This window comes from Alligator sinensis, unplaced genomic scaffold (genome assembly GCF_000455745.1).
Source record: "Alligator sinensis unplaced genomic scaffold, ASM45574v1 scaffold253_1, whole genome shotgun sequence".
Classification (NCBI taxonomy): domain Eukaryota; kingdom Metazoa; phylum Chordata; order Crocodylia; family Alligatoridae; genus Alligator; species Alligator sinensis.
The window spans coordinates 1,825,995-1,851,719 of record NW_005842147.1 but is presented as its reverse complement, the minus strand read 5'-3'; the positions used below and the strand labels follow the sequence as shown (position 1 = coordinate 1,851,719).

Here is a 25,725-nt window from a genome sequence, read left to right as displayed (position 1 = left end):
GCAGGATTTAGGATACTCAGCACTTTGCAGGATAAGATTTTTAAGCAGCACCAGGGTATGTATCACTTCAGTATTTGTTCATGGTAAGAATATTCAGGTCATCTGAGACCTTTCTTGAAGCTTAATTTTGTACCTTGTGAGCTCCAGAAACTTAGATCAAAAAGAGCAACTTAGTGGATAACTAGTGAAGATGACTTCTACATCTCATAATGGATAGGCATCATGATAAATGCAATGAAATCTGCCTGAAACTTATGCTCAAGGACACGAGTGACTGGTGCCTCTTGAATCTGGGGAGGGCACTGAGAAGCCACCAACGGCAGCGGCCCTGTCAGAGGGGTTACCAGCCCTACTGACAGCATCAGTGTCAGCTGTTGGGGGGGCAACAGCCCCATCGGGGGGGGGGGGGGGGGGGGGGGGGGCGTGCACCCCCGTGAACCCCTTACCAGTCGCCTATGCTCAAGGACCTGTCAAAACTGGCTCCTTAACGGAGGAGAAGGCATATACTTACTGAATGAAATCTTGGCTTTGCAAGAGTTTTAACATCAACTTGATTGAAACTTGCTCTCACCTAGGGAAACTGTGGGATAGTGTTTTAGGAAAGGAAGTACCTGCAGAAAGCTGGTGGCTTCTAGAACTAGTTATGATCTAAATATCTGGAATGAGTCATAACAACCAACACAAACTGTGGATGGAAGGAATCTTAGCTGCCCTCATTAATGATCCAGGGACATATGTATATTTTTTCCTTCTTCTACATATAGACATAGGGATGCTTATTTCAGCATGCACACATATGAACATGAACATTGGAAAGGGTACTTCTTTGGGTTGGATACTGATCTCACAATAAATCCAGAAGAAAGCAGGAGTAACTTCACTGAAATGAATGGAGTTGCAGCAGCAAGCAGGATCAGCTTTCTGTATGTATTAGTTGGGTTTCTCTGTGTGCTCAGAACTGCGGGGCTATGAAAGTGGCTCACTTTAAACTCTGATACTAAGCCATTTATCTTTTATCTGATACTTGCAAATTAAGATAAAACAAATTCCTGTCTCTTCAACTTGCAAAATGAACTAAACCAAAACTCTGCCATCCTGAGAGCTGACAAACTAAGTCTCTGCCAATCCACTCATGGGAAGTAACCAAATCTTAAATGTTTCATGTGCCCTGCTGGATTCCTACCCTGACAGCAACCAATATGTCACTGCATCCTTTTCACTCTATTGGCATCTTTGTCACGTTAGCACATTAAAATTTAATGGCTGTTATTTATTAAAGGATTCAAGGTCCAAAATCAAAATTCAATTAGTAGCACACACACAAAATGCTTGCTCTTTTTGTGATAAAACCCAGGACTGTGTAGATCTAGCACAAGGACAGGGTATAATGCAAATCGCTCCAAGTCCTTCTTTCTTGCTGAGACTAACAATACAATTTATCTAAATTAGCAACCATTCTGTTTTCTTGCCTAAGCTGTTTTACCTCCCCCACCCCCACCAGCTGCTAACACTTTTCTCAAGGGATTGTTATTTCAAACACCCTGGGCTGACCCAAGATGGGAGAGGTCAGTGAAGGAAATGATTGAACAACAAGATACTTCCCAGCCAGGCGCCAGCATACTCTTTAGTGAGCACACAGTTCAGCTCTATGGGGGCAGGCATTTAATGGTAAATGGTAGCTAAGATTTCATGGAGCTCATGGGTGGCCTTTCGGACACAGCCACAGATCATCACTTTTGTTGTTGTTAGTGCTGATGTAAGCTTTTAGTTCTGGGCCTGAAAAGATGTTTAGCTCCACAGTAATAGACAGGAAGCACAGGAACTTGGAGTGCTGAGCTATCGTGGGAAGAAATGAATGGGAAAGAATGGTCTTATACCCTGCCCTCTCCCAAGAATGGTCTTATACGTTGTAGCTTGGCCCATTACCTGGAGTATGATTCTATCCCTGTATTGAAAGCTCTTTTGGAGTACTTTCTCTCACACTACCCAGGCTGGTTCAGTAAAATTCATGCCTGATAAAGAACTGATCATTTGCCTCAGGTATCTCCTTCTACATGAAGGTTGCTTTCCTGGAATGGGAATTCTTTGAAATGACATTTGCACAGTCACACTCTTGGGATGTGCCAATGGCACAGCTTGCACCAGTGAACTTAATAGTTGCATTGCTTACTGGGGCAGACCTATGTTCACTTATTGCTCCCTTCAAAGGTCTTAATGATCAGAAGCTGGGGCTGAGAAGGGAGGCTTGGCATGCACACTACTTGAGTTCCTTCTAACACCTCCTCTGGTCCAAAGCTGAAAGCAGAAACCTAAGGAAGAGGGGAAGGGGTGGATGTGCATACAGGTATGGTGGTAGTGGAGTATGACTCTGAAGAACTCTGGTTATATATGATAAAACTTTATTACTTCTTTGAGTAGTTTCTGCACATTCACACTCTAGGCAATCTGTCAGGCAGTATTCATTCATACAGAGTGCTGAAAGAAGAGTCTTGGTTAAACAAGGCATTACCACACTGTGGACTTGCCTCCCCTTAGATCTTTAAAAAGCAGCTGCCACCACTAGTGAAACTGGAGCTGGAGGGCTTTATAAGGATGAAAAGGAGGCAGCTAATACAGGTTGTCTCATTTTTTAAAGACTGTCTGCCTAGGTATTTATTGTCATCTCTAGTAAGCCATCTAGAATTGGTAAGATAATCTTACCCATTATAGTATGACATTGTACCACGACGTCACCTGCAGTGACAAAATGTCAGCACAGAGATTATTAAAGGTACTTCAACGTATGAAGTGGGACTGTTCCACTGACTTCAGGGTGGTCCTGCAAAAACCAGGATGCACGTTATAATTTGCGTAGTCTGATGCTCTTACAGCGAAGAGACTTCAGAATGGGCTTTACAGATCTGCCTTTCCTCGCTGCTGGTGGACATACAGAGTTATTTGAATATAATGCTGCACGCATTTCTTCACCTTGAATTTACCCTCTGTATGCATGTGCAGGTGCATGCATTAAAATCCACAATAACCAGGCAGGTCTAGCGGGATGATTATTTGAAAAGATCAGTTAGACTCTTCCCTAAATTCAGGTTTAGCTCCCTTTGCTAATAAGACTTCAGTAAGGATGGACAGAAGAAACCTGCCACTCTGCTCAAGATGCTGAGACATGTTTGGGCCATGCTCAGAAAGGTGATAGCTAGGGACCAGCTGCAATCTTTGTGAAATTCACCAGGTACCTGGCATTTCCAATCATTAGTTATCTACTCTCAGACTTTATTCCCTTCCTCTCATGATTGCTGAGCTTTTGTTATTTACAGGGACACAGCCTGTTTGCAGATGATAAAATTCATTATTAGTGAAGCACTGTGTAATTATCCACAATTACAAGCTGTTACTAGAACTATTATTTAAAGACATGAGAATAGATAAGTCACCTCTCTATTTAGGGCCCAATTCCATGAGTTCATATGCAAAAATCTCCCAAAGAATTTCAGAGAAACTTCTATGCTGGGCCCACCAGAGCACATTGTGATTTGTTTGAAAGCCAAGAGGAATGAAACATCAGTTGTGATATGGACATGAAGAGAAACTAATGCAATGCTATCAGGTTCAGACATAACTATTCTCCTCCTCACAAACACAAACAAGAAAGGGAAGAAAGTGAACAGAAAAAAATTATGAGTGAGCATGTGTGTTTGTGCATGCGTGGGATGCTTGCTCATCAAATAACTGAAATCTTCAGGATCATCAATACTGCTGAAATTATATAGTAGATTTTAGTCCTTGTGGCTGAGATTTTCACCTTCAGTGCAAACAGCTGCCTGCTTGCTTAAGTTTGCGAAGGAAGGTAGGAGATAAAAACTATAGTAACAGTATAAGTTGGTTTAGGAAATCCAGGTTCCTTTGGCAATAACTTGTGTCTGCACAATATTGCTTTTATTTAGCAAATAAAACACTTGGGTTGGGTGTCTGCACATTTGCAACAAAAATGACAGGACTGCAACATGGTATTGCCAATTTTACTGAAGTCTACACCCAGCTCCTTCTTAAAGGGTGCATCTACACGTGCAATTAATGTGAAGCAATAAACTCCAAAGCAGTTTGAGCTGCAGTAAGTTACTCCAGTAGTATAGCATAATGCTGACATGTGCCCAGGGTAGCAGCAATTTGATCCGGGGGGAGCAGGCCCACACTGGCAGAGAGTATGTGGGGGATCAGCCCTGAGCTCTGGGTGGCAGTGCTGGGTGGTGGAGGGACTGGCCGGGGCTTGAGGGTGCTGAAAATGCAGAGCCATGTGGATAAGTAGCGGGCAGAAGTCTGACCCTGGCTGATGGGGAACAATTTAAGCCCACAGTCAGCATCTACATGTGTGTTTAATCATAGTAAATTATCCCGGTGTAAGACAGTACTGTTCCTGACAGTATTCTCTTATGCTGGTGTAAATTAGTTGACTGTGGCGTCATGCCATTGCACGTGCAGATGGTGATACTTTATTCCATAGCTAATTAGTCGACTGCAGTAAAGCGAATGTGTGGATGCAGTCACAGTGTGTTGTATGAACTGGTTCTTTTTTCAAACATTAGAATCGGGGTTGTTACAGGGGATGGGCTGAACCTTGTTGTCAGGAATTTCTGTCCTTTCAAAAACAGAAATTATAGCTCAGTGGATGAGATCCTAAACTAGGGTAAACTAAAATGGTGTAGCTCAGTTGGTATGGCCTATTATTTTCAAGGACGAGAGAAACCAGGCTAGAACTAAGCCTCTCAAAGTTTTCCTACTTACACTTCTTATAGCTATGCATTAGAATTTTTGATTTTTGAAAATTGCTTGGATAGGAGAATTATTTTTATATAATTGTAAAATGACAGCAAATATTTATAGGGAAAAAGGAAAAAAATAACTAACATGCCCACCACAGGAGGTACAAGCTTGCAATCCACATACAGATCAAAAAGATGAAACCACCTAAAAAATCTAGTATGGGTGTGGTGCTCAGTTACCAATATGATTTTATGACAGAATTGCCAAAATGGACTATGTAAAAATAATAGAACAAATCCTCCATTCATATAATGACATGAAGTCAGTAGATCTGTGGGCATCTACCCCAGTTGAGCACCTAACCCTAAATTTCTAAAATGATTGAGTAAAAGAGTAGAAGAATATGTCCTGCCATGACAGGCTTGATCTCTGTACTATAAAGCTATTTTCCAGTGCTTTATTTCTGTTTGGTTTTAAACATTTCAAACAACAGGTTTTCTTCCATTAAAAGTCTGTTCCTCAGTCTAACAAATGTTGACTGGGATTTTCAAAAGCAATCAGCATTGTCTTAACTCTGCTCCCACTGAAATCAATGGGAACTGTTAGCTTCCCTGGGAACTGAGTTAAACTAATGCTAAGCCCATCTGTCCTTTACTTCTCAGACAGTCTCTAAATTATCTTTTGCTTGTTTTTCAAGTATTTCCAATGGACCCCAAAGCTATTCCTTGCCTTCTCTTTTGATTTACACATTACAACAGGGACAATTGCTTTAAAGTTCTTATTTATAAGGGATGCTCTGGAAAATGAAAAGGCAAAGGCTAATTTGGTAGGTAGAAAGTTACAGGTAATGCCAGAGCTGTACAAAAGTTGTTTCTCACCTTACGTGTTAATCTTCTCTTTATCTCCCGTTTCTCCTCCTGCTCCTCTTGCTCGTTCCGAGCTAGAAAAGATTTACGAGGTTCTCAGTTGGAGTGATCAAGCATCCACAGTGTGCAACCAATACACCTCTTCAGCAGTACAGGCCAAGTCCATCCAGTAACTGAACTTCCCTAGCCCCTTGCTCGCAATAATTTCATTTCCTAGTGTCTCACTTTCTAGCACCACCAGAAGGGGAATGTTTAGAAAACATTGTCCCAATGCCCAAAAGTCCAGGGGCCTTGGAGTGAGCAGAGATGATACTGCAAGTCTCTGAGGGGTGCAGGCTCAGTAGCATAATTGAGGGGGTGTAACTGGGGCAGCAGTTCTGGGCACCATCTGTGTGAAGGGGCACAAAATAGCTGTGATGGCAGTGGTGGCTGTTTGCATTGCTGTGATTGGCACTGTGGCAACCAGCGCTGCTCTACCTCTGTATAGGCTGAGGGTACCAGCACAAGAAAAAGGCAAATATATTTTTCCTTGGACACAGAATTTGCTGACAGCCCTTCACTAGAAAGAATGGAAAGGAAGCCAGTGGGTAACATCCCAAGCATGGCACACAGATGAGCTTGCTGTGGTCTGAATTACTGACTAGCAGAGCAGTTAGAGGTTCCTTTTGAAATGAGTCTTTGTAGCATAGCAAAGAGGCACCACAGCCCACAATAAATGGCACTGTGTTTCAAAACTTAAAATAAAAAAGAGGCCACACAGGGCAGGTTCTGACCAAGACAAGCCTAGACCTTAAAGAGTTAACCATCTAACACCACCTCCTCTGTTAAAGCTTCACCAGCATCATAGATCCCTCAGCATCATAGATCCCTCATCTTAAAGTAAGCGTGTGGTAAAATTTTCAACAGCACATCTGTCCCATTTTCTAAAGTCCCTTAGGAATTTAACCCAATAGGACTTAGGGTCCTTAGTGCTTATATCACTTCTGAAAATGGGAACTGTATTTGTGAGGCCTCATTTACGTTCTGTTGACTCTGCAGACATCGTGTCTTCCTATATACTTCTGCTGGCTCTCTATGACTCTGCTCAACAGCTGTGCTGCTGGGCACAAAGTATGCTCTGGGAAGGCACCAGCAGCTGAATAGACTATGGCAGCCAGCTAAAGGCATGGGACCATCTGCACCTCTTCAGCTGGCTGCTGGGCTGGGCACAAGCCTAACTTTATGTGGAATAACTCTGCCAATGGAAAGAAGGCTTCTGTTGTCACAGTAGCTTCCAATGTGGATACCCTCAATGTTCTGCTGGCAAAACTGGACTTCCGGTGGCCAGACTTTGGAGTTGTAGGCTACAGCTGAGTCGTTTAGGGATTATCTTCATTTCAGAGCCCATTTGAGAATACCTTAAGACTCGCCCGTAACTTCAATTCCATCTGTATGTAAAACTCCTATGTAGAATGTCCTGTTGCCTTTAACTCAACTTGCCTCACTCAAGGTGGGTACAGAATAGCAGCATCAGCACGCTTGCTCTGTATAGTCAAGTGATGTTTTAAATGGTGGCTGTTCTTATTTGTACTGGGCTAGTGAGTACCTATAACTCTGCAGTGAAGATGCACCCTTTCTAGACAACTGAAATATGAAGGTAGGTAATTAGTTAATAACTGATATTAATAAATACACGTCACAAAGAGATGCTTGTTCCTGGGCTGCTGCTGGTACACTCTGAGGCTGAGCAGCTTCAATAGCTTGTGACATAACAGTGCTTCACACATACAGTATAAGTGTATACAATGGCTTTCATCCAAAGACCTCAACACTTTGCAAAGGTGGGGAAATATCACCCCACAACCTCCCTCCTTTTACAAATAGGGAAGCTAAGATCTGTCCTCTACAGGGTTCTGGTACTGTTTTAACAGAATTGGCACAGGAACCAAAGTAGTTAAAAATCCATGCAGCGTTCTACCCTAGGCATTCTTAAATCAGTTTAGACTACCTAGCTTTCAGTTACTATTTCAGCTTAAGACACTCAAATTGACTGAAGGATGTCCACATTCAATGATCACACTGATTCAAACCAGCACAGTTTAAATGGTACTTAAATTGTGCACCAACAAGATTTGCAGCACAGAAAGGCTAAGTCCCCTGATGCATTTTCCAGACTACTAGAGGTGAAATAGCCATTGACAATGGCAAATAATTACCGTTCAGTGACTTCATCTTAACAAGTGTCTCAATTTCCCCTGCTCCTTGTTTTTACCAAGCTTTAGAAACAGCAGGGCAGGGTAAAACTTTCACCAAGTGAAAGTTACAACAGTGAAAGTTAGGATTTGGCAATATGTCCTCATGGCTAAAACTAAGTCATTCTAGATCTTCAGTGGCTACAGAACTGTTTGTTCTTTTGTAAATGCTCAGGAGATTTTTTCTTCCTGTCTAGACAAACGATTCTCATAATGTGGCCTCCTGGGGTACATTATTCTTTCAAGGGTGCCATGGGGTGCCACTCAATGTTAGCACTGGTAGGTGTGCAAACATGATTCACAACATAAACCCAAAAATTTCAAATAGGAAATCATAGTGTCAAAAACATTCTAACCTGTTGTGGCCTTCCTGAGTTCTTTTGCAATAGAAGAATTGCTCTATTATTTTTATGTAGTCAAAAAAGAGTAAAAACTAAGAGCTGGCACTTCCCAAGGGGTGCCTTGAGTCGAATGAGGGGCGTCTTTAGTTTAAAAAGGCTGAAAAGCACTGCTCTATACTGTATTCATGAGGGCTCGAATTTTGTGGCCTGACTTACGTGCCGATGTGAAATTTCAGCTGGAATTATGCCAGACTGAACAGACCCAATCTAACTGCCTTTTTACAGGAAACTTATGCTCTTGGAAAGCGCCACGCTGGTAACCCTAGAAGCAGAAGTACTTCATCACAGATACAGCACTCAGTCACTTTGACTGAAAACTAGCATGCCTACTATGGAAGGACCATCTGTTTGGGTAAGGAACAGATCAGGCTTTGTGCTTTTCCAGGGCATGAAACTGCAGCATGCTGAGTTCCTCATCTGAGATGTTGCATGACTTTGACTCCTATTTAAATCAGCAAAAGTGAAGGTTATGGTGTGCCACAGAGGAGATAGTCAGCATCTTTCAGGGTCAGTCCCTCAGTCCTCAGCTTCTCTGCTAAGGAAATTGTCATTTACTAGTGTCATTTGTGGCAGTGGGGTCTTGTGTTATGGATACACAAGCCCTGGGAATCCAATCCACTGGCACTCTCTCAATTATTCCAGCATAGTGGGGCTAGGAAATGAGCAGGTTATAAGTATGTAATTAAAGAAGGCATGTGCAAATGCAGCTTACTGCATTTGGTGTCCCCGTGCTCCTAACAGGGCTGATTCTATTTGTCAGTACATTTGTCATAAGATTGTCATGGTACCAAACATGTCATATGCATCAGGGAAATTTCAGCTCTAACCACAGAAGAAAATGTACTTACTCAGCTTGGGGAAAACCCCTCATGTTTACTTGTGCTGTCAACTGGCCTTTTAAAACAGTGTGATCTACTTGGAAACAGACCTCTAGACTTAATGTACTTCATTGTTCTATATGAATCTGTCCTTCCAGGCTGTTATAGACTCATTTAAATTCTGTCACTAAACTTTTAAGGAAAAGCATATGAAAATCACATTATATTGCTTATTTTGTTTTTGTTCATATTTTATTCCTTTTGTGATTTTTTGTTACATAATATTTTACTTATATGCTTATCACTCTGATGCTTATGCAATGCTTTATAAACACCATTATTATGTCATATAATTTTACATATTACATTAAATGATATTTTCTCCTGTAGTTAGGAATTTTTTTCATTTAGCAAGACAGGCCATTCTAGGGCAGATCTGTATTCAAAACCCTAACTAGTATGAGATTTTTATTTAGGTGCCAAAACATAATTCTAGATATTGGGCAAAAATTTCAAATGCATCCAGATAGCTTAAGATCCTAAATTGTATATTCAACAATATCTAAATGACTTAGGAAACTAAGTCACAATTTAATTCAATAGGCACTTTAGAACATTTTACTCTTACAAGTCCATTAAAGTATCCAGCACTGCATTTTTAGGGCACTTAGAGTGGCTCAGACATTGCTGCCAAAGCTGCATTGAGCTCCCAGTACCACTGCCAGTGCTAGCATGGTATTTATTGGTCATGCTCCAGTGCCAGGTGGTGCACGATACATGTTGGTTTATGCTGAATGAGAATTCTGGGATAAAAATATGAGTTCCCTGGAGAATGAGCTTCTGTTTTGCTTCCTTCCTCTGTCTTACTCTGTTCACCTAACTCTAAAAACAGAATCACACCTGTTCTGGATACCTTGCCTACTTTCCCAGGCACTCAAAGGCTAAATTCCTCTGCCTGACTAATACAGGAATCCGGAGTAAATGGTAAAGAGATGACATGTTCAGAAGTTGACTCCAGTTGAGTGGCTTTGCTAGCAGCCCCAGATTTGCTTGATCTGGCACTGCTATCTAATCTAATTTTATTTATATATTCATATCCACATAACTATTGGTCTCTTTATGTGCCATACTTGCAAACAATCACTGTAAACTACCCAGTAGTTTATTCCCCAGCTATTCTGCTGACACATCTTAGATATTTGATTGTTAAGTATTCAGTCAATTTATTTTACTCATTTCTTGAGACCTTACCACGCACTGCATGCTCCTAGTACTCTCTGCAACAAAGGAATTTAACATGCAAAACATATGTACTTTATGCTTACTCTTGTGATCCTGCCTAAAAAAAACCCCAAGTAATTTCTGCACATTATTTTAGAACACTTTTAAAAATATGTATTCCTAAACAGGATGCATCACTAGAGTTTCATAAAATTTCCCTCTGTTCTCTACACTTACACTAGTCACATTTAGATAAAGCATTTAGCTAAAAAGAGTTAACCTTCTTGCCTAGGAATAGAAATTACACATACACAGGTATAAGTGATCAGAAACTAGTTCAAATCTGTAACACAACAGAAGTTCAGTGCACATAAACTGCTTTCAAAATGGCTGAAACTAGTTTAAGATAAACTTGGACAGATGTAATATCAGACTCAACTGATTTAGGTTGAATTGGTTTATTGAACTTCTGTCCTCCAGATTCAAGTTAACTTACAGTCCCCCAGAATCCCAGGCTGCTTTGCACCTGCTCCGCGAACCCCGCCTTGTAAGTGGATGTAGCCCAAGCTATCTGCTCCAGCTAAGCAGGGAGGCATGGGCTAGTGTCATTCCCCCTGCCCTTTGCCTTTCAGCCTGGGCCATGGCAGGCATATGGCTGCATTTCCAGAATCAACAATCAGTGTCTGTTCACTTGCTTATCAGTTCAATCTATGCAACTTAGACTAACCTGCGAAAATTTAATCGATTCAGCCTTGGGCTTTTTGACTGTCTGTGCTTAGCCCTTATGTTCAGAACCAATTTGATTCAATTAAAAAATATAGTTTTCAGGGTCCAATTCATTTGTGAGATTAATTGTTCATTCTGGACTTGATACTGCTCCCCCTAAAAAAAAATAAAAAAAAATAATTTAAAAAAAATCAATGGCCAAATTTATGTTGTCTGGAATGAGAAAAGGCTCTCTGGGTACTATTTTGTAGCTTTCAAACAACATTAAATACTTAAAAGATGATTCATCTACCAATGGGCTTTGTATGCTTAAAGGAACAATACAGATTAGAATTTAGAAAAAATTCAGCTAAATCCTGAAGCCCTTAAGATTTCAAAGGGAGACTTCTCTGTGAGAGTACAAAATAAGAATTTTGGATGATAAGCCCAAATTGGATTTTCTTCATGGATTATTTGTGTGTGTGACCTTGCTGAATATGATTTTCACAGACATTCCCACTCAGACCAGTTCTAAAAATAGATATTATTGCTTATTTGCAATACACCTACAGCATATTTTATAGCTTACAGCATAACAATGGAAAAACATACAATAACCTTGCTCCAGATGAAACCTTAATAGTATAATTACTCACGTTTCAAAATGTTCCTCTGCTCCAATTCTTCAGCAGTTGGTCTCTGGCTCAGTCGTCTGCGAAAAAAGTCCAGGATCAGTTTTTGGACCATATCACATCATTCTCTCTTCAATGAATTCATGAGTCACTTTGTAGCAAAGCAGGTTGAGAGCAAGGTATTGACACTGTACCATTATGTATGCAGTATGTCTGCACTGTGTGTGATAATGCAGAGTACTTTGCTTTTGCAGTTTCCTCTATTTACAACTCAGGAAAACCAGAATTCATTGTGTCATGTTAAGTATGATCCTCTCACGGCCACCCAAGTTAAATCTGCTGAAAGTCAGGCTATGCAGATGCCTTCACTTCATTTCCTTCCTCCTATGCCAGTTTCCTGACTTTCACAAGTATGACAAGTACAGATGTACAGACAAGTACCTCCTCACTGCCCTCCCGCTTGCTATGCAAACCTCCTCACTGAATCCAACTTGTCCAGAATCTGGACACAAAGGCAGCCTATAGAAACAATGAGGACTGGTTAGACTGTGAAGATTGCAGAACAACAGCAGCTCTTCTTCTTTTCCTCCACCCTAATTTCCCCCCTTAATAGCATTATTGCATTTTATAATGACAAATTAACATAAATTGAAACCCTTGCTGGTCAACCTGGACATAATACAGTTGCAAGAAACAAAATCCAATTACAAGGGGATGGACTGAGATCAGAATAAATCAGAATACCTGGCATATAAAGCGAGAAGAAGTAGCACAAAGGGCATTAGAAAAACAAAGAAAACAAGATGACATAAAAACTGAATACTGTTTAGCTGGCTCCTTCTCTCATCAAAGTCAATGGGAGTTTTGTCATTAATTTCATTTGGATCAGTGACAGACCTTTCATCATCATCATCATCATCATCATTGTCATCGTCATTTCATCATCATCATTCAAAAATGGTCACTCAGAATTGTTCTGAATATTGGGCTTGATTCTATGCTGCGTACCATCCACTCACAATACATTCATTTACAAAAAGGAAATTGATGAGTCCTATCAAAATAATTGGGAATTGAGGCTGCCTGGGACATTTCAGTATCAGGTCTATTGCCTAAAAAAGTTTAAGAGATGATTTGAGGCTTACCCAGGGGGGAAGTGCAAAGAGTTCTTTAAGTAGTCTTCATACAAATCTGTGATCCTGTGCCAGTCCAATCAAAGTCAAGTCAAAGGCCTACCTAAGCCTAATGGTCCATTGGGGTTTTGTGTGCAATGCACAGCTTCTGTAGCCAGTGGCAGACAAGTATGATATCCAGCTCCTATTGATACCCCAGGTCAAATGACCAGATACCCATTTACAGCTGCAGTGCCTGGACATAAATAACCTTTGGCATAAACCCAGAGTGAGGCAATCTGGAAACATAGCAGGACACCTTAACTACTCAGGCCCAGGAGTACATTAGAGCAGTTCGAGGACCGTTCCAATTTGTTTTGGCTGCCTGTGGGCTTAAGAAGTCGTCACAGAAGCTGAGATAGAAGGAACCTCCAGTAGCCACCCCTGCTGTGCCAGAAGTATGGAGTGAGAAATGTCAAGGGTGCCACATTGTCTCTACACAAACTGAAGGGTGCCATTTGCTGGGGTGAAAATCCCATGGTCAGATGCAGTGCCCATAAAGCCAGAGTAACACTGGGGCAACAAAAACTAACCCTCAGACAGCAGATACGTAGGACCATTAGTTTTGTCTATTTGCCACAAGAGACTGGACAATTACTTCATTGGAAGAGGTGATGAAAAGGAGAGAAACACATTCTTAATTCAGAATGACTTAAGGTTTGTAAAATAATTGATGAATGGAAAGTGCTTATTCAAGTCCCACTATTTTTTAATGTTCCCGAGACAGGATAGCTGTCACAAACAGTAGCGTAACTAGGGTGGGGCGATAGGGGCAACTGCCCTGGGTGCTGATGCAGATGAGAGGGTGAAAATATCAGCTTTTGCCACAGCTGAAGTTGTTGCCACCCCTGGGTGCAGCAGCTACCCTGGGCATTCTACCACGTTCTTATATTACTGGTCACAAATGGGATACTTAGATAGATCACCTTAATATTATGACGTAATTAAAAAACTTTATAATATAATATATATTATATAACTTTATAATATAATAAAAAAACTTTCATTTCTAGTGGTGTGTAGGAATCTGAGAGAAAACCACCATACAGTTCACCTCTGCCCCGTGTAGCTCTAGTGACTGAGTTACATAATGCTTTTCATCTATCATATTGTGATTATTTTCAAGCGGATGCATCAGAGGACTGGTAAAAGCAGAGTCCAGCTATTCAGCATGTGACCATCCTCACAGGAAGAAGCATCACACAATAAAGTAAAAACAGAAAGCCATCTGACATTATGGAAAAGATGTTCCTGTAAAGATCCTTCCCTTCCGTACCAAAAGAAAATGATTTAAAGAGACCAACTGCCACACAAGGTGGGAATTACCTGTGAAGTACGCACTGAGCATTATAAGCAAATTTTTGACACTTCTTTGGCACAGGCGCAGTACCTTATAGGATTGTATCCATACAGCATGGTGGTTTATCTGTTGGAAGCAAGCCAGATATCACCATGTTCCACTTCTTGCTGTCAAACTTTACAGATCCCATGATTCCTCTCTCTCTGCCTTTTTTCAGGTAACAGGAACCATTTTTGATCTCCAGCAGCCTGGAGTTAAATTTGATATAATTTAACAAAAATATGACTTTGTAGACCTAAAGGTATAACTCATACAACCAGAGTGAGAGCAAACACGGAGAAAATTTGGAACATTGGGAACAGTGCAAACGGAGAGATTTCTCTTGAAAGCTGGAGAGAGGAAAGGCTCACAGCCTTTCTAACCAGCCTTTCCACTTTGGGGCTACTTGGGAAGCTTGGGGGCTTTGTTAATATGGCAGCAATGCGGTGTTTGTGTCAGAGAGGCTGAAGGAGCCATTTCCTTTCTTAGGCTGGAAGAGGGTGAGGCAGGGGGTTTCTTAGGCAAATGCCGACTCCAAATAGGTTGACTACTCCAGTTGCTCTGGAAGTAGGGCTGGTGAACCTTCTGGCTGCTGCACACACTACGGGAAGATTTTGGGAGAGGACATAAGAGGTAAATGGTGGCTTTGATGGAGTATGTTCCCCAACAATGCTTGTCTGTACATTGTCTCCAAGAGCTGCTGTTGCTGCTGTATCTCCAGGTCCACCTGTCTACTCCATCACAGTGAGGCTCTCCAGCTGTTTTCTGCCAGCTCTCAGGCCCAATCTAACCACTTTTCCACCAGTTTGTTCGACCCACAGTGCCTTGTTCCTTTGTCATGTGTTCCTCTTCTTTTTCCTATCTCTTTTTCTTTTCTTGCCTCAAAGATGCCCTCTGTGTCTGACCTATCCTTTTGTGCTTCTCAGAGGTCTTTCAGTGCTTTCTGAACATCTCTCCTTCGGTTGTCTTTTTTTAACTCTCATGTTCACCAGGTGCTGGGTGGCGGTTAATGCCAATTTCTTTGAGAATGCTGCAGGTGTGGAACATGCGAGACAAGAAAAATAACAAGCAGCTTTTGTTCATTGCTCTGTTTCCACGGTAACAAAAACCATGTTTTTCTTCACCCTTTCAAAAGATTCTTCCCATTCTTGGGAAATTCTCTTGTTCTTTGGGATCACAATGTATGGAAGGAGAAGGCAGTGTAGATTTGTACCTTACAGACTAAGCAACGTGTGTGTGTGTGCATGTGGCAGAAGGCCACCTCTGTTTGTCCCCAAAAACTCTGTTCTGTGACAATTTGGTTAGCATGGGCCCTGCAGAGGACACACACCTTACCCTATCTCTTTAGGCAACCTGAGCTGGATACATTCCTGAGGGAGGGGGGGAAACTTGCTCCCTCTGCCTACATGACTGGCATCACATATCCGGGTGAGGGGCTTGGGCTCCCTGGGGAGCTAGGACCTGCCAGTCTGCCCAGCAACTAGTGATGCATTTCAAATTGGTTGGCTGACAGCCAACAGGTGCTGGCTTCCATTGGACCAGGTAAATGAGGTCATAAGGGCTATATAAGTTAAGGACTGCCCAGAAGGATGGGGCAGCAGCTGTGAGGAAGACTCAGAGAGAGAGAAGAGCTGAACCATCTGAAACTTGCTCTCTCTCTCAAAACTCATGATCAAGGAACTGCCTGCCTCCAGAGGGAATCTCCACCTGCCTCTGGATGATACTTGTGAGTAAGCTACCTTAGATCTAACTAGATATATAGCTTGCAGTAACTCAGATGCTTGATCAAAGGCTACCCAGCCATGCCAGTTTGCTCTATGGGATTTCTCTGATATTGCTCTACCCTGTGCCCTATTCCAACCCTACCCCTTGTAACCAATACAGTTCTCCTTTGTACCTAGTGTGGGAGACTTATTGGGAGTGGGTCTAAATTATGCCTTGGGGTCCCCTTGGTTCAGCTGACTAAGGGAGACCACTACTTGTGCTTCTGACTGAGGGAAGCATCCCAAGTTCTTGAAGTGAATCAAGTACCCTCGAGGGCTACTAGGCCTGTGTTTCCCAGGGTGCACAGAGCCAGAATCAAGCCCAGCCCTGGATGGTGGCACTGTTACCTCCAGGCTAGCAGGTGTGCTCCAGGAAGGGGGGTTGGCCAGACTTGAGGCGCCCCAAGGGAGGCACGTGGAGCCTGGAAGGTGGTCAGGTGCACATATATATAGATATATAGATATATCTATATATATCTCACAAGCTTTTGTGGGCTGAAACTCGCTTCATAGAGGCTGCTTCTCATGGGTTGTGTATCAGACTGCTGCTATATATACTTTAATGTTAGGGAGGCTAAATAGGGCCTTCAAGGGGCTAGTAGCCATGGGGCCAGGTATCTTATTAAACAGAATAATAAGGGCAGAGCAGGGACAGGGCAGGGAGTTGTGGTGAAGCCAGGATAATGAGGAGTTGCATTTCTGCAGATTGTCCTAATGTTGGAGCACGTGCCCCTGATGCAAGTGATGAAAGGCAAACAAAAGGCTTATTTGTGAAGGCCAAGGGGAATCCAATAAGGTGCACATTGCTGTCATTTACCAGAATGCTACCCGCTAACATTTTTCCTGGCTGGAAAGGTAGAGCAAATAGGTAGCTACCTATTTAAACTAGGAAAGCAGCAGTCCCACTTTGCAATGTTAGAGCCTTCCTAAAGCACTCTCTATAACTAAAACTCTGTTTCATCTCCCTTGCAGACATATTCTAAGTTTGCTGTGCCATTAATGCTGTTCTGCAGTGAGTTTCAGACATTTAAGGGGGGCTAGAAAGGATTGTACCTTAATTTATGCTTTCCATTGTGTTGTCTGCTCCTGCTTTTTATGTTCCTACAGTGTGAAAACGGCGCTGATAAAAAGGATTTACCAATTAAAAAAGCTTAGGATTTACATTTGTATAAAAAATGCTTGTTACAATTTTTCTGAAAAACACCTTAATGAGGTTTTTACTTAAAAGAAAATGACTCGTAGGATTTGTATTAATGACAAACTTGCAAACAAATTGATTTTCTGAATTAGTTTCCTGCATGATCAAAACAAAGCATGCATTTTATTACTGAACTATACCAAGAGCTGGGGGCTGTTAACACATTTCTACATCAGGGTATTCTTTTTTGAATATGCTTCCTTTGGGAGATGAGTATGTGGCATGCTGGGTGAATGAAGGCTCTGGGGGCCAGTGTTGGGATAGGAGGTAAGCCAGATAAGAAGCCAGCAGCTACTGGGTCGTAATATTAAGTATGCAATTGGGGAGGGGGGGAGAGGGGGGGACGGGACATAAATTGGCATGCACAAGATGGTGGGAGAACGTACTAGGAAACAGAGAGGGGCATTTTTGCTGACTACCGTCATCATCTTTTTACTATGGCATAGGGTCATAACCCAGAGGGATTGCAAGCCCAACTAAAAAAGGTACTTGCTGACATCACTTAATATGGTGGTGTCCAGCATCAGGAATATAAAAAACTGCCAGTCGGATATCTCAGCACACAAGACATGCCAATTATAATAAAGGCAAATGCAATGATGGTTACCACTCTCCTTTGCAGTGCTGCTGGCTGGCAGAGTGTTCCCAGGAATGGAAGGTTGGCTGGAAATTGGGATGGGGACTTCAGGTTGATTTGTGTGGGGTCTTGACTGGCCTTCCATGAAATGAAAGGCTCCTGTCTATCTGGTGTATTCTCTTGGGAAGAAGTAATTGATCCTACTCTTTTTGGTGTCCTCTGTTCGCTTGGCTGTATCCAAGAAAATGCAGGTTGCTGCTGGTGTCTTATACTTAAATCCTGCCTAGCTCTTCAGAACAGAGGTAGGTGGGTGAAGTGCTGTTGGAGGATGCTTTTGTCTTTAAGACTCTCAAAAGTCACCATTCAATTCTGGCGCTTTATGTGGCACTCATAGTGTCCTCCTCATAGCCCCATGAGGCAGTTGGCTTGGCAGTGCCTCAAAATGTAGGTTCTTTGCCAGGACTCAAGGACTTTGGGCATCTTTGATGCCTCCCAGAAAACAAGAAAGCCCAGAACCTCAGGACAGGTCCATGTTGAAGTATGACAACTAGACTTGGAACAGGACTTTGTGGAAAAATGTATTAAGTGTGCTTGCTATGGACACTGACTTAGAGTGCATGAGAAGAAAGAGAGAGAACCTGCCCGTGTGCCAGCATTTAAACAGAAAGCTGACATCTGGTTACCCATGGGTGCCTATACATGAGCCGGGAGGCTGCTCTGACATGCTGTAATACCAACGCACCAGAACAGGCTTAATTAATCAAATCTGCTGGTGTGTGGTAATTACTACACTCCAGCCAGCCTCCACATCTTGTTTATCTGCGTCCCCATGCTTCAAAATGGCAGTGGGGGTGCTTTAACTAAAGCTTGTTGGACAAGCTTTCGATAAAATGTCCCCACTGCCGGTTTAAATGAGATGCTCTGGGCACTTTAATTAGAAGTGCCGCTCCCTCCCCCCCCACTCCCAGAGCACTGTAAAAATGCCCTGTGATTCCTGAGAAGTTGAAACATTGTTAAAAAAAAAAAAAAAAAGACCATGTGGGGCAGGGTGCAAAGCTGCATGGGGAAGTGCCTGGAGGACCACTGAATAAATTGGAGCAGAGATGCACTAGTGCATACGATTATGATGTAACTTGTGTCAGTATAAAATGACTCCCAGTTCATCAGGAGTAAAATCTCCTTAGCAATACATCTGTTATATTGATGCAATTAGTTTTCATATGTGGAAGATGACCTACAAAGGAAACGGGGTTACTTTGGTTTTACAATGGTGTAAACTGCCTGAGTAACACAAGATCTAGGGAAACAGGAAACACTGATTTAAGCACTTCAGCAGTTGTCCTTAATAAAAATGTTCCCTCTCAGTCAGCTGGCATTAAAGCCAGAAGAGCTATCTTAATTTACACCAGCTTTATTTCCTGACAGGACACTGAAAAAAAGCTAAAATGAGCCCAAATCACTATGTGAGCTGTTCCATAGTTTAGCTGACTTTACCCTAAAATGGTAACTAAAATAAAGTTGGTAAAGCATTGTCTTCCAAGAGCTTTTTTCTGACCAGTGAGGTGTACAGGGGATTAGAAAAGAGATAGGGAAGGGAAGAACAATGAGCTCTCATGTTCCCATGCACAAGCAGAAGTCAAGAAAGAATTACCTTCCCTTCTCATGACACTGCATTTAGCTAAGTGCATTTGTGTGGCTTGGCAGTTCAGTTATTGACCAAGTGGCACACCACACTTGAGGGTCTGACTTTTCCTACTGAGAATCAGTCATTTACAATCAAGATTTATAAGATGGGAGAAGACACTATTCTTGTCAATGAATGAAGGTCTCATGAACTGTAAAAACACTTCATTGGAAGGAACTTCCTGGCTCGCAGTGTCTAATGTCCTGCTGTTGCAGGTGCCCTGTGGTACAGTCCCTGCCATAAAATTATCAAACTCCACCTCAAAAGCTGCCAGGTTTTGTCCTCACTACTCCTACTGGGAAGGTTATCCAAGAATTGCACCAATTATGTGGTTAGAAACTTTAATCTAATTTCCAGATTAAATTATTCATATCCAGTGTACACCCACTGTTCTTGTGCCAAAGTTGTCCTCTAGTTAGTAGTTCTTTTCCCTCCCAGGTGTTAATCTTCCCCTGCCCTGCTGTTTTTATATACAATAGGCATACCCTCTCTCACAATGATATATTAAACCAGGGGTGCTCAACCTCCAGCCTGCTGAGCCATGGCATCTGGCTTGCAAAGCTCCCCACGAGTCTGGAAATCTGGCAGTGAGGGAGTAGCGGCCAAAATAATACAGCTACCTTCTCCTGCTGTCAAATTCCCAAACCCCAAGTCCCACATGCCTGGTCAGAGCCAGGCTGTGCCCCCTTCCCTCTGCAGGGCCGGGTTGGGACCGGACAAGGAATGTAAATATTGTTTTAAAATGTACCTGTTTAACCTCCTCTAATTATATCAGTTAAACAGTCCTATGGCAGAGGGGCAGGGTAGTGCTGGGAGCCAGGACTGGGGGTGATTGCTGCCGGAGCCTGGGGGGAGAGGAGAGAGGTGCTGCCCGCAGGCACCTGTGGGCTGGAGGCACCACCTGGGCATGGCATGGTGAGGCTGTCCCGGCAGGCAGGAACCCCTGTGGGTGCTATGGGTTGCTCCATGCAGCTTGCTTCTGTGGCACCCAATGGCAGCCCTGCTGCTGCACACGCTCATATTTGAGCCCTGCTGGGTTTGCCATGCAACTTTGCCTGGCCCCACTCCCCCAGATAACTGCTAGTTACCTCCCTGCCACAGCAGCCACGCAATGCTGTGGCCTGGCTCCGTGCTGCCTGCTGGAGCTGCTTCCCCAACAGCGCGCAGCACTGAGGTGGGAGGTAAATGACATTAAATGGTTTAACCATTTAATTGTTTAACCTTTAGCTTCCCTAGGCCAGACCATGCTCCTTTCCACCGATGAGGCAGGGAAACACCCCCTTTTCCCTTGCAAGGCCAGGATGGGGCTGGATCATGCCCCCTTTCCCTCTTGTGGGGCTGGGTTAAGCCCCCTTTCCCCTGTGGGGGCCAGACTGGGGCCAAGCCATACCTCCTGCACTCCCCCTGAGCTTGGTCATATCACTGGAAAGGCCAATAACAGCCAGTGGCTGGAAGAAACCAACCAAACAAATTCAGCACCAATAAATGAGTTTAGAGCAAAAACTGGAGAATTTTTATTTTCAGTAAAAATTGGAAAAGTCTACAATTTCAACCTAAGCCTAAATATTTTGATTAGAAAACACTGCTCTGATGTCTCAGCGAGGCTGTAGTTGAGGTGTTTCATTATCCCATGCTCTCCTATCGGCTGGGTTTTCTGCAGGACAAAAGCTCCCATGATGCAGCTGTTTCCCTTCATGGTGGGGGCATGCATCATGAGAGTATCAGTGTCCAGCTAGGGAGCCTGGCACATCAAGGAGAATGAGGACCATACTATGACTCCCTTAAGGCACTGAGGAAAAATGAACAAGCTTAAACATTTAGATTTTGGGCTGAACATTTTCAGTGCTTCAAGGGGGGAGAAAAACAAACAACTTTTGGTGAAAAACAGGTATTTTCCTAAAAAAATGTTTAGCCAAAATTCCAATTTTCTGCTGAGAAGCCATTCAAATAGAAATTTTTCTGTTGCCCCTTATTTAGGCTACTAGAGATATTAGGGAATCCATTCAGAAGTTGCCTGCTTTTGTACCTAGCTCAAACAACAGCGGACAGTAAAACTAACGGTGTATTCAATGGCCTTTTGTCCAAAACTAAAAGCCTGGGTTGCCGTGCTCTAGTTCTTAGACCCAAGTGAATAAAGCTTCTGTTTGAGACACATCCACAAAGGTTTCTTATTTCCTGTTTCAACTCAGTAAGGATTGATGAATTGTGATTACCTTTTACTGTTTAGATTATTAAAAGAAAAGTCTTTAAGATTTTCCAAGAAAGAAAGAAGACTTACTCTGTTCATTAAAATGAAATATTCCAAAACAAACAAATCACCAGCCAGATCAAACAGGTAGATTGCTTAAATTCACTATTCCTAAATAAAGTCAAATACTTGACTGAGATTGCTTGTGATAGATAGTATCCGTTTCTTAACCAAAAAAACCCTCACATTATACAATGTCCTAATAGAAGGTAATCTTGGCAAGAAACCTATAACTTCTAAATGTAGTCCAAAAATGAAGGAAACAATAGCTTGTGCCGCAGCTACTGTCCCTGGGGAACGCTGGTGCCATGTGCGCTTTGGCACGTGGTAAGTTACCCTGAGGGCAGTAGGGGAGGCTGGGACCAGCACTGTGCTGGCCCCAGCAGTCTTACCTGGGGTCCTGGGGTCCTCCCAGGGCTGCAGCAGTGGTGCTCCTGCCAGCCGGAGCCTGGCCAGCAGCTGCAGCACAGCTCCGGGTGGCCCGGCTCCGCTTTTCAGTAACACATGCTGCCAGAGTGTGTGCTGCTTGGTTTTTTTTTTTTTTCCCATGGGTTTTTTGGATATCCAGGAGTAAAAAAAAAAACCGTGGGGGAAAAAAACAGAGCAGTGTACAAACGGGCTGTGTGGCCTTGCAGTGTGGAGAACACCTGACTGTGCGGTATGTGGCACTGCAGACATGATTGTGGCGCCACATACTGCACAGCCGCATTCGTCTGGATGCGCCCAAGGGGAATTTTATAGCTGTTTGAAGAAGTATACCCAGGCCAATAATCTTCATTAAAAACCACAAGTCAGATAATCATTAACCCAATAAAAATTCCCTTTCACAATAGCAATAATGCAACTCAGGTACTCAAAGTTTTCATACAAATTACTACACGTCTCATGGTTTTCAAAAGATAAGGCTATATCAATAGCACTAGAATCATACATAAAGGCCCTGATCCTCTTTCACTCAAGTTAGCAAAATAAAGACACCATTGATTTATGTATACCTCCTGAGCCCCAAAATGGAGCATCTTTTTGATACCTTACTGTTTCATTAACATCAAAGCCTCTATCTTTTAACCAAAGTACTGGCTTTCTCTGTAAATATACAAATCACACATCTATAAACAATTAAAAAAAAGAATGACAGAATAAATTACTTGCATCAGATACACTCTACAGCAATAACGTATTTCCTTTGGAGAGATTCCTAACTCACTCAGGACAGCTAAATGTGGAAGAGTTGCAAATAACTGCCAAGAGAGAGTTATCTCTTCCCTGTAACAATTTGCTTAATATATTTTAAAGACAACAAAAGCTATATGTATTAATTCAAAAGTATATTTGTTCAGGTATCCTAGCTCTCTGTATAACCTCATGGAAAAAGTGTCAAAGCTTGTGGGGACTTAGAAAGTACTGGATGAACTGTAGGGACCATAATAATAAAATATTATCTCAAATCCTAGAGATTTTTGTTCCATTGCATTTATAATGTACCTATGAGATAGCAGAAAAAGGGAGTTCCCCAATTACAGGAATTTTGATAAATAATGTTGCAAAAGTTTGTGCTGTTGTTATGGCAAATACAGGTCATTCAATCAAAACAGACAAATGGAGTTGATCCATGTCAAAAGCAAAGAAGGAAGAAGGTAATCTCTCCCCTAAGAAGAAAAACCCATGCACACACAAGCCTCCCCTTCCCCCCCCAAGTAAGAATTAACTCCAAATGATCAATTTTCTATTCCAGCAATATCACAGAAAAACTGAACCAAATGAACCCCCAAATAAAATATGAATAGGTTTTTGATATTAATTACATGGGAATTCCAAAGAAACATATAATAATAATTAAGTATTCTTAAAACATAGCACATAGGTTATGGGTGAAGGGATGTATGGGAAATAGCATGATCCCTGCACAGTCTTTTTGTTACTTTTTTTTTGTTTTGAATTATTACTAAAATAGACAACTCCCTATATTATACAATTTTAAGAGTGATTAACTACTCCAGCAGTTCAGATTCTATTTCTGTACAAAGTGTAGTGTAGTAAAAAAGTAAATGACTTGAGGAGGCTGTGACAAAAAATATACTATACTATACTATACTATACTATACTATACTATTATAATTAGGCTTGGTAGAATTCGATATTTGTTTTTTGATAATATCAATGTTTATTTTAAGTATTTATTTTTATTTTTATTGATTTAAATTAAATTAACAACATAAAGATCTTCTGCCCCCGGGATGGCAAAAAACAACAAAACCCCCCAAGAAAACACTAAAACTTTTATCCTTTCTAATTGGAGTCTTTCTCTCCAAGTACCAGTCTCACCAGTTGGCAAACACACACTAACAAATCATTTCCTTCTAAGATTTCTCTGGCTGGTATGTAATTATTGCTGTACTGTACTTCTGTCTCTATACATTAACATAGCAGAGGATTGAGGATTTTTTTGTGGTATCTTTCATCAGACCAACTGTATAGCTGGGAGAACTGCTGGGCAAAATTTTGGGTAACAAGTGCCCTTTCTCAAGACATTATTGACCATCTCATACAGTTCCTGGACCATCCCAGGTAAAACAACCCCCTCCAAAGTAGAGGAGTAATTTTTAAAATGACAACATAGCATCATAGGAAAGTAGGGCTGGAAGGAACCTCACAAGGTCATCTAGTCCAGCCCCCTGTGCAAAGCAGGATCATCCCTGACAACACCATCCCAGCCAAGTATCTGTCCAACCTGCTCTTGCAAATTTCCAGCCTGTTTTTCCGCAACTTCTCTAGGTTTCCTGTTCCAATGCTTGATCACCCTCATGATGAGAAAGTTCCTCCTCATCTCTAACCTAAGTTTCCTCTGTTGCAGCTTGAGGCCATGGCTTCTTGTTTTGTTCCCTGTAGCCACAGAGAAAAACCCATCTCAATCCTCTCTACAATCACTCTTCAGGTATTTGAAGGCTGTTATTAAATCCTGCCTCAGTTTTCTCTTCTCCAGATAAATATCCCTGGCTGTTTCAGCCCTTCCTCATAAGACATAATTCCCAGACCTCTAAAAATTTGTTGCTCTCTGCTGGACTCTTTCCAGTGTCTCCAAATCCTTCTTAAAGTGTGGGGTCCAAAACTGGACACAGTATACCAGGTGAGGCCTCACCAGTGCTAAATAGAGAGGAAAAACTACTTCCTTTGATTTGCAAGTGACATTCATTACACTTACAATATACTTCTATATACAATTTAGTATACTGTTGGCCTTTTTATTGCAACAAGAGCAAATTGTTGGCTCATATTCAGCGTATGGTCCATTGTAACCCCCAGGTTACTATTGCAACCTGGCCACTCATTCACTAGTTTATCTTTGTGCAAACAATTATTTGCAAAAGTGCAAGACTTTGCACTTGCACTCCACCCCCACAATCCCCCCCACCCCCAGACCCTACTTACCAAGGACAGCACCTGGGTTACGCCGCAGCCTTGCACTTCTCCTGCTTGCAGGGGCACTGGGCTGGGTCCTGCCTCCACAGAGCTGGCTTGGGGCACGTGGAAGCAGGACCCGGCCTGGCCCGGCATGATGCATGGCCCCTGCAAGAAGTGCTGGGCCCCAGGTGACAGTTTAAGTGGCCTGGTCCTGCCTGAAGGTGCATGGCTCTGTGCCAGGCTGGGCCAGACCTCCGACAAGTGGCACAGGGGGTGCCAGGTCTGAAGTGGCTGGGGCCATGCTGCGCCATGGGGGGGCTCTGGCAGCAGCGGGCCCTGTGCGCCCAATGCCCACTGCTGCTGCAGAGAGTGGGGGCTGTGGGCTCTGTGGGAGGAGCTGTGGGCCCTGCAGGGGGGACAGTCCATGAGTTGTGCTGGGGGGCTGTGCCATGCAGGGGGGAGGGCAGGGGACTCACCCCTCCTGAGCAGTGATCCCACACAGCCCCCCACAATCTACCTACAAACCCCACACCCCCAAGCCACCCTCACAAACCCCTCACCCACATACCCAGCCCCATTACCCCCCAAACCTTACTCCTACAAACCCTACACCCACCCACAACCCCCCCACCTCCCCATATCCCTTCCCTCCCAAACCCAACATCCCCCCCACAAATCTCACCAGCAGGCTACACAGGATGGGAGGGGCACTG

The 25,725-nt window shown here is 42.7% G+C and overlaps 1 protein-coding gene across 12 annotated transcripts in view; it reads right to left on the bottom strand.

The window, feature by feature from the left end:
• Positions 1–25,725, bottom strand: part of PHACTR1 (phosphatase and actin regulator 1) — a 471,624-nt gene that overhangs the window by 17,560 nt on the left and 428,339 nt on the right. For all 12 annotated transcript variants that reach the window (XM_025206234.1, XM_025206235.1, XM_025206233.1 and 9 more), the window contains 2 exons: positions 11,654–11,709; positions 5,634–5,695 (listed from right to left, as the gene is read on the bottom strand). In XM_025206234.1, the coding sequence (XP_025062019.1) occupies positions 5,634–5,695; positions 11,654–11,709 (118 nt within the window). The remainder of the gene's footprint in view (positions 1–5,633; positions 5,696–11,653; positions 11,710–25,725) is intronic.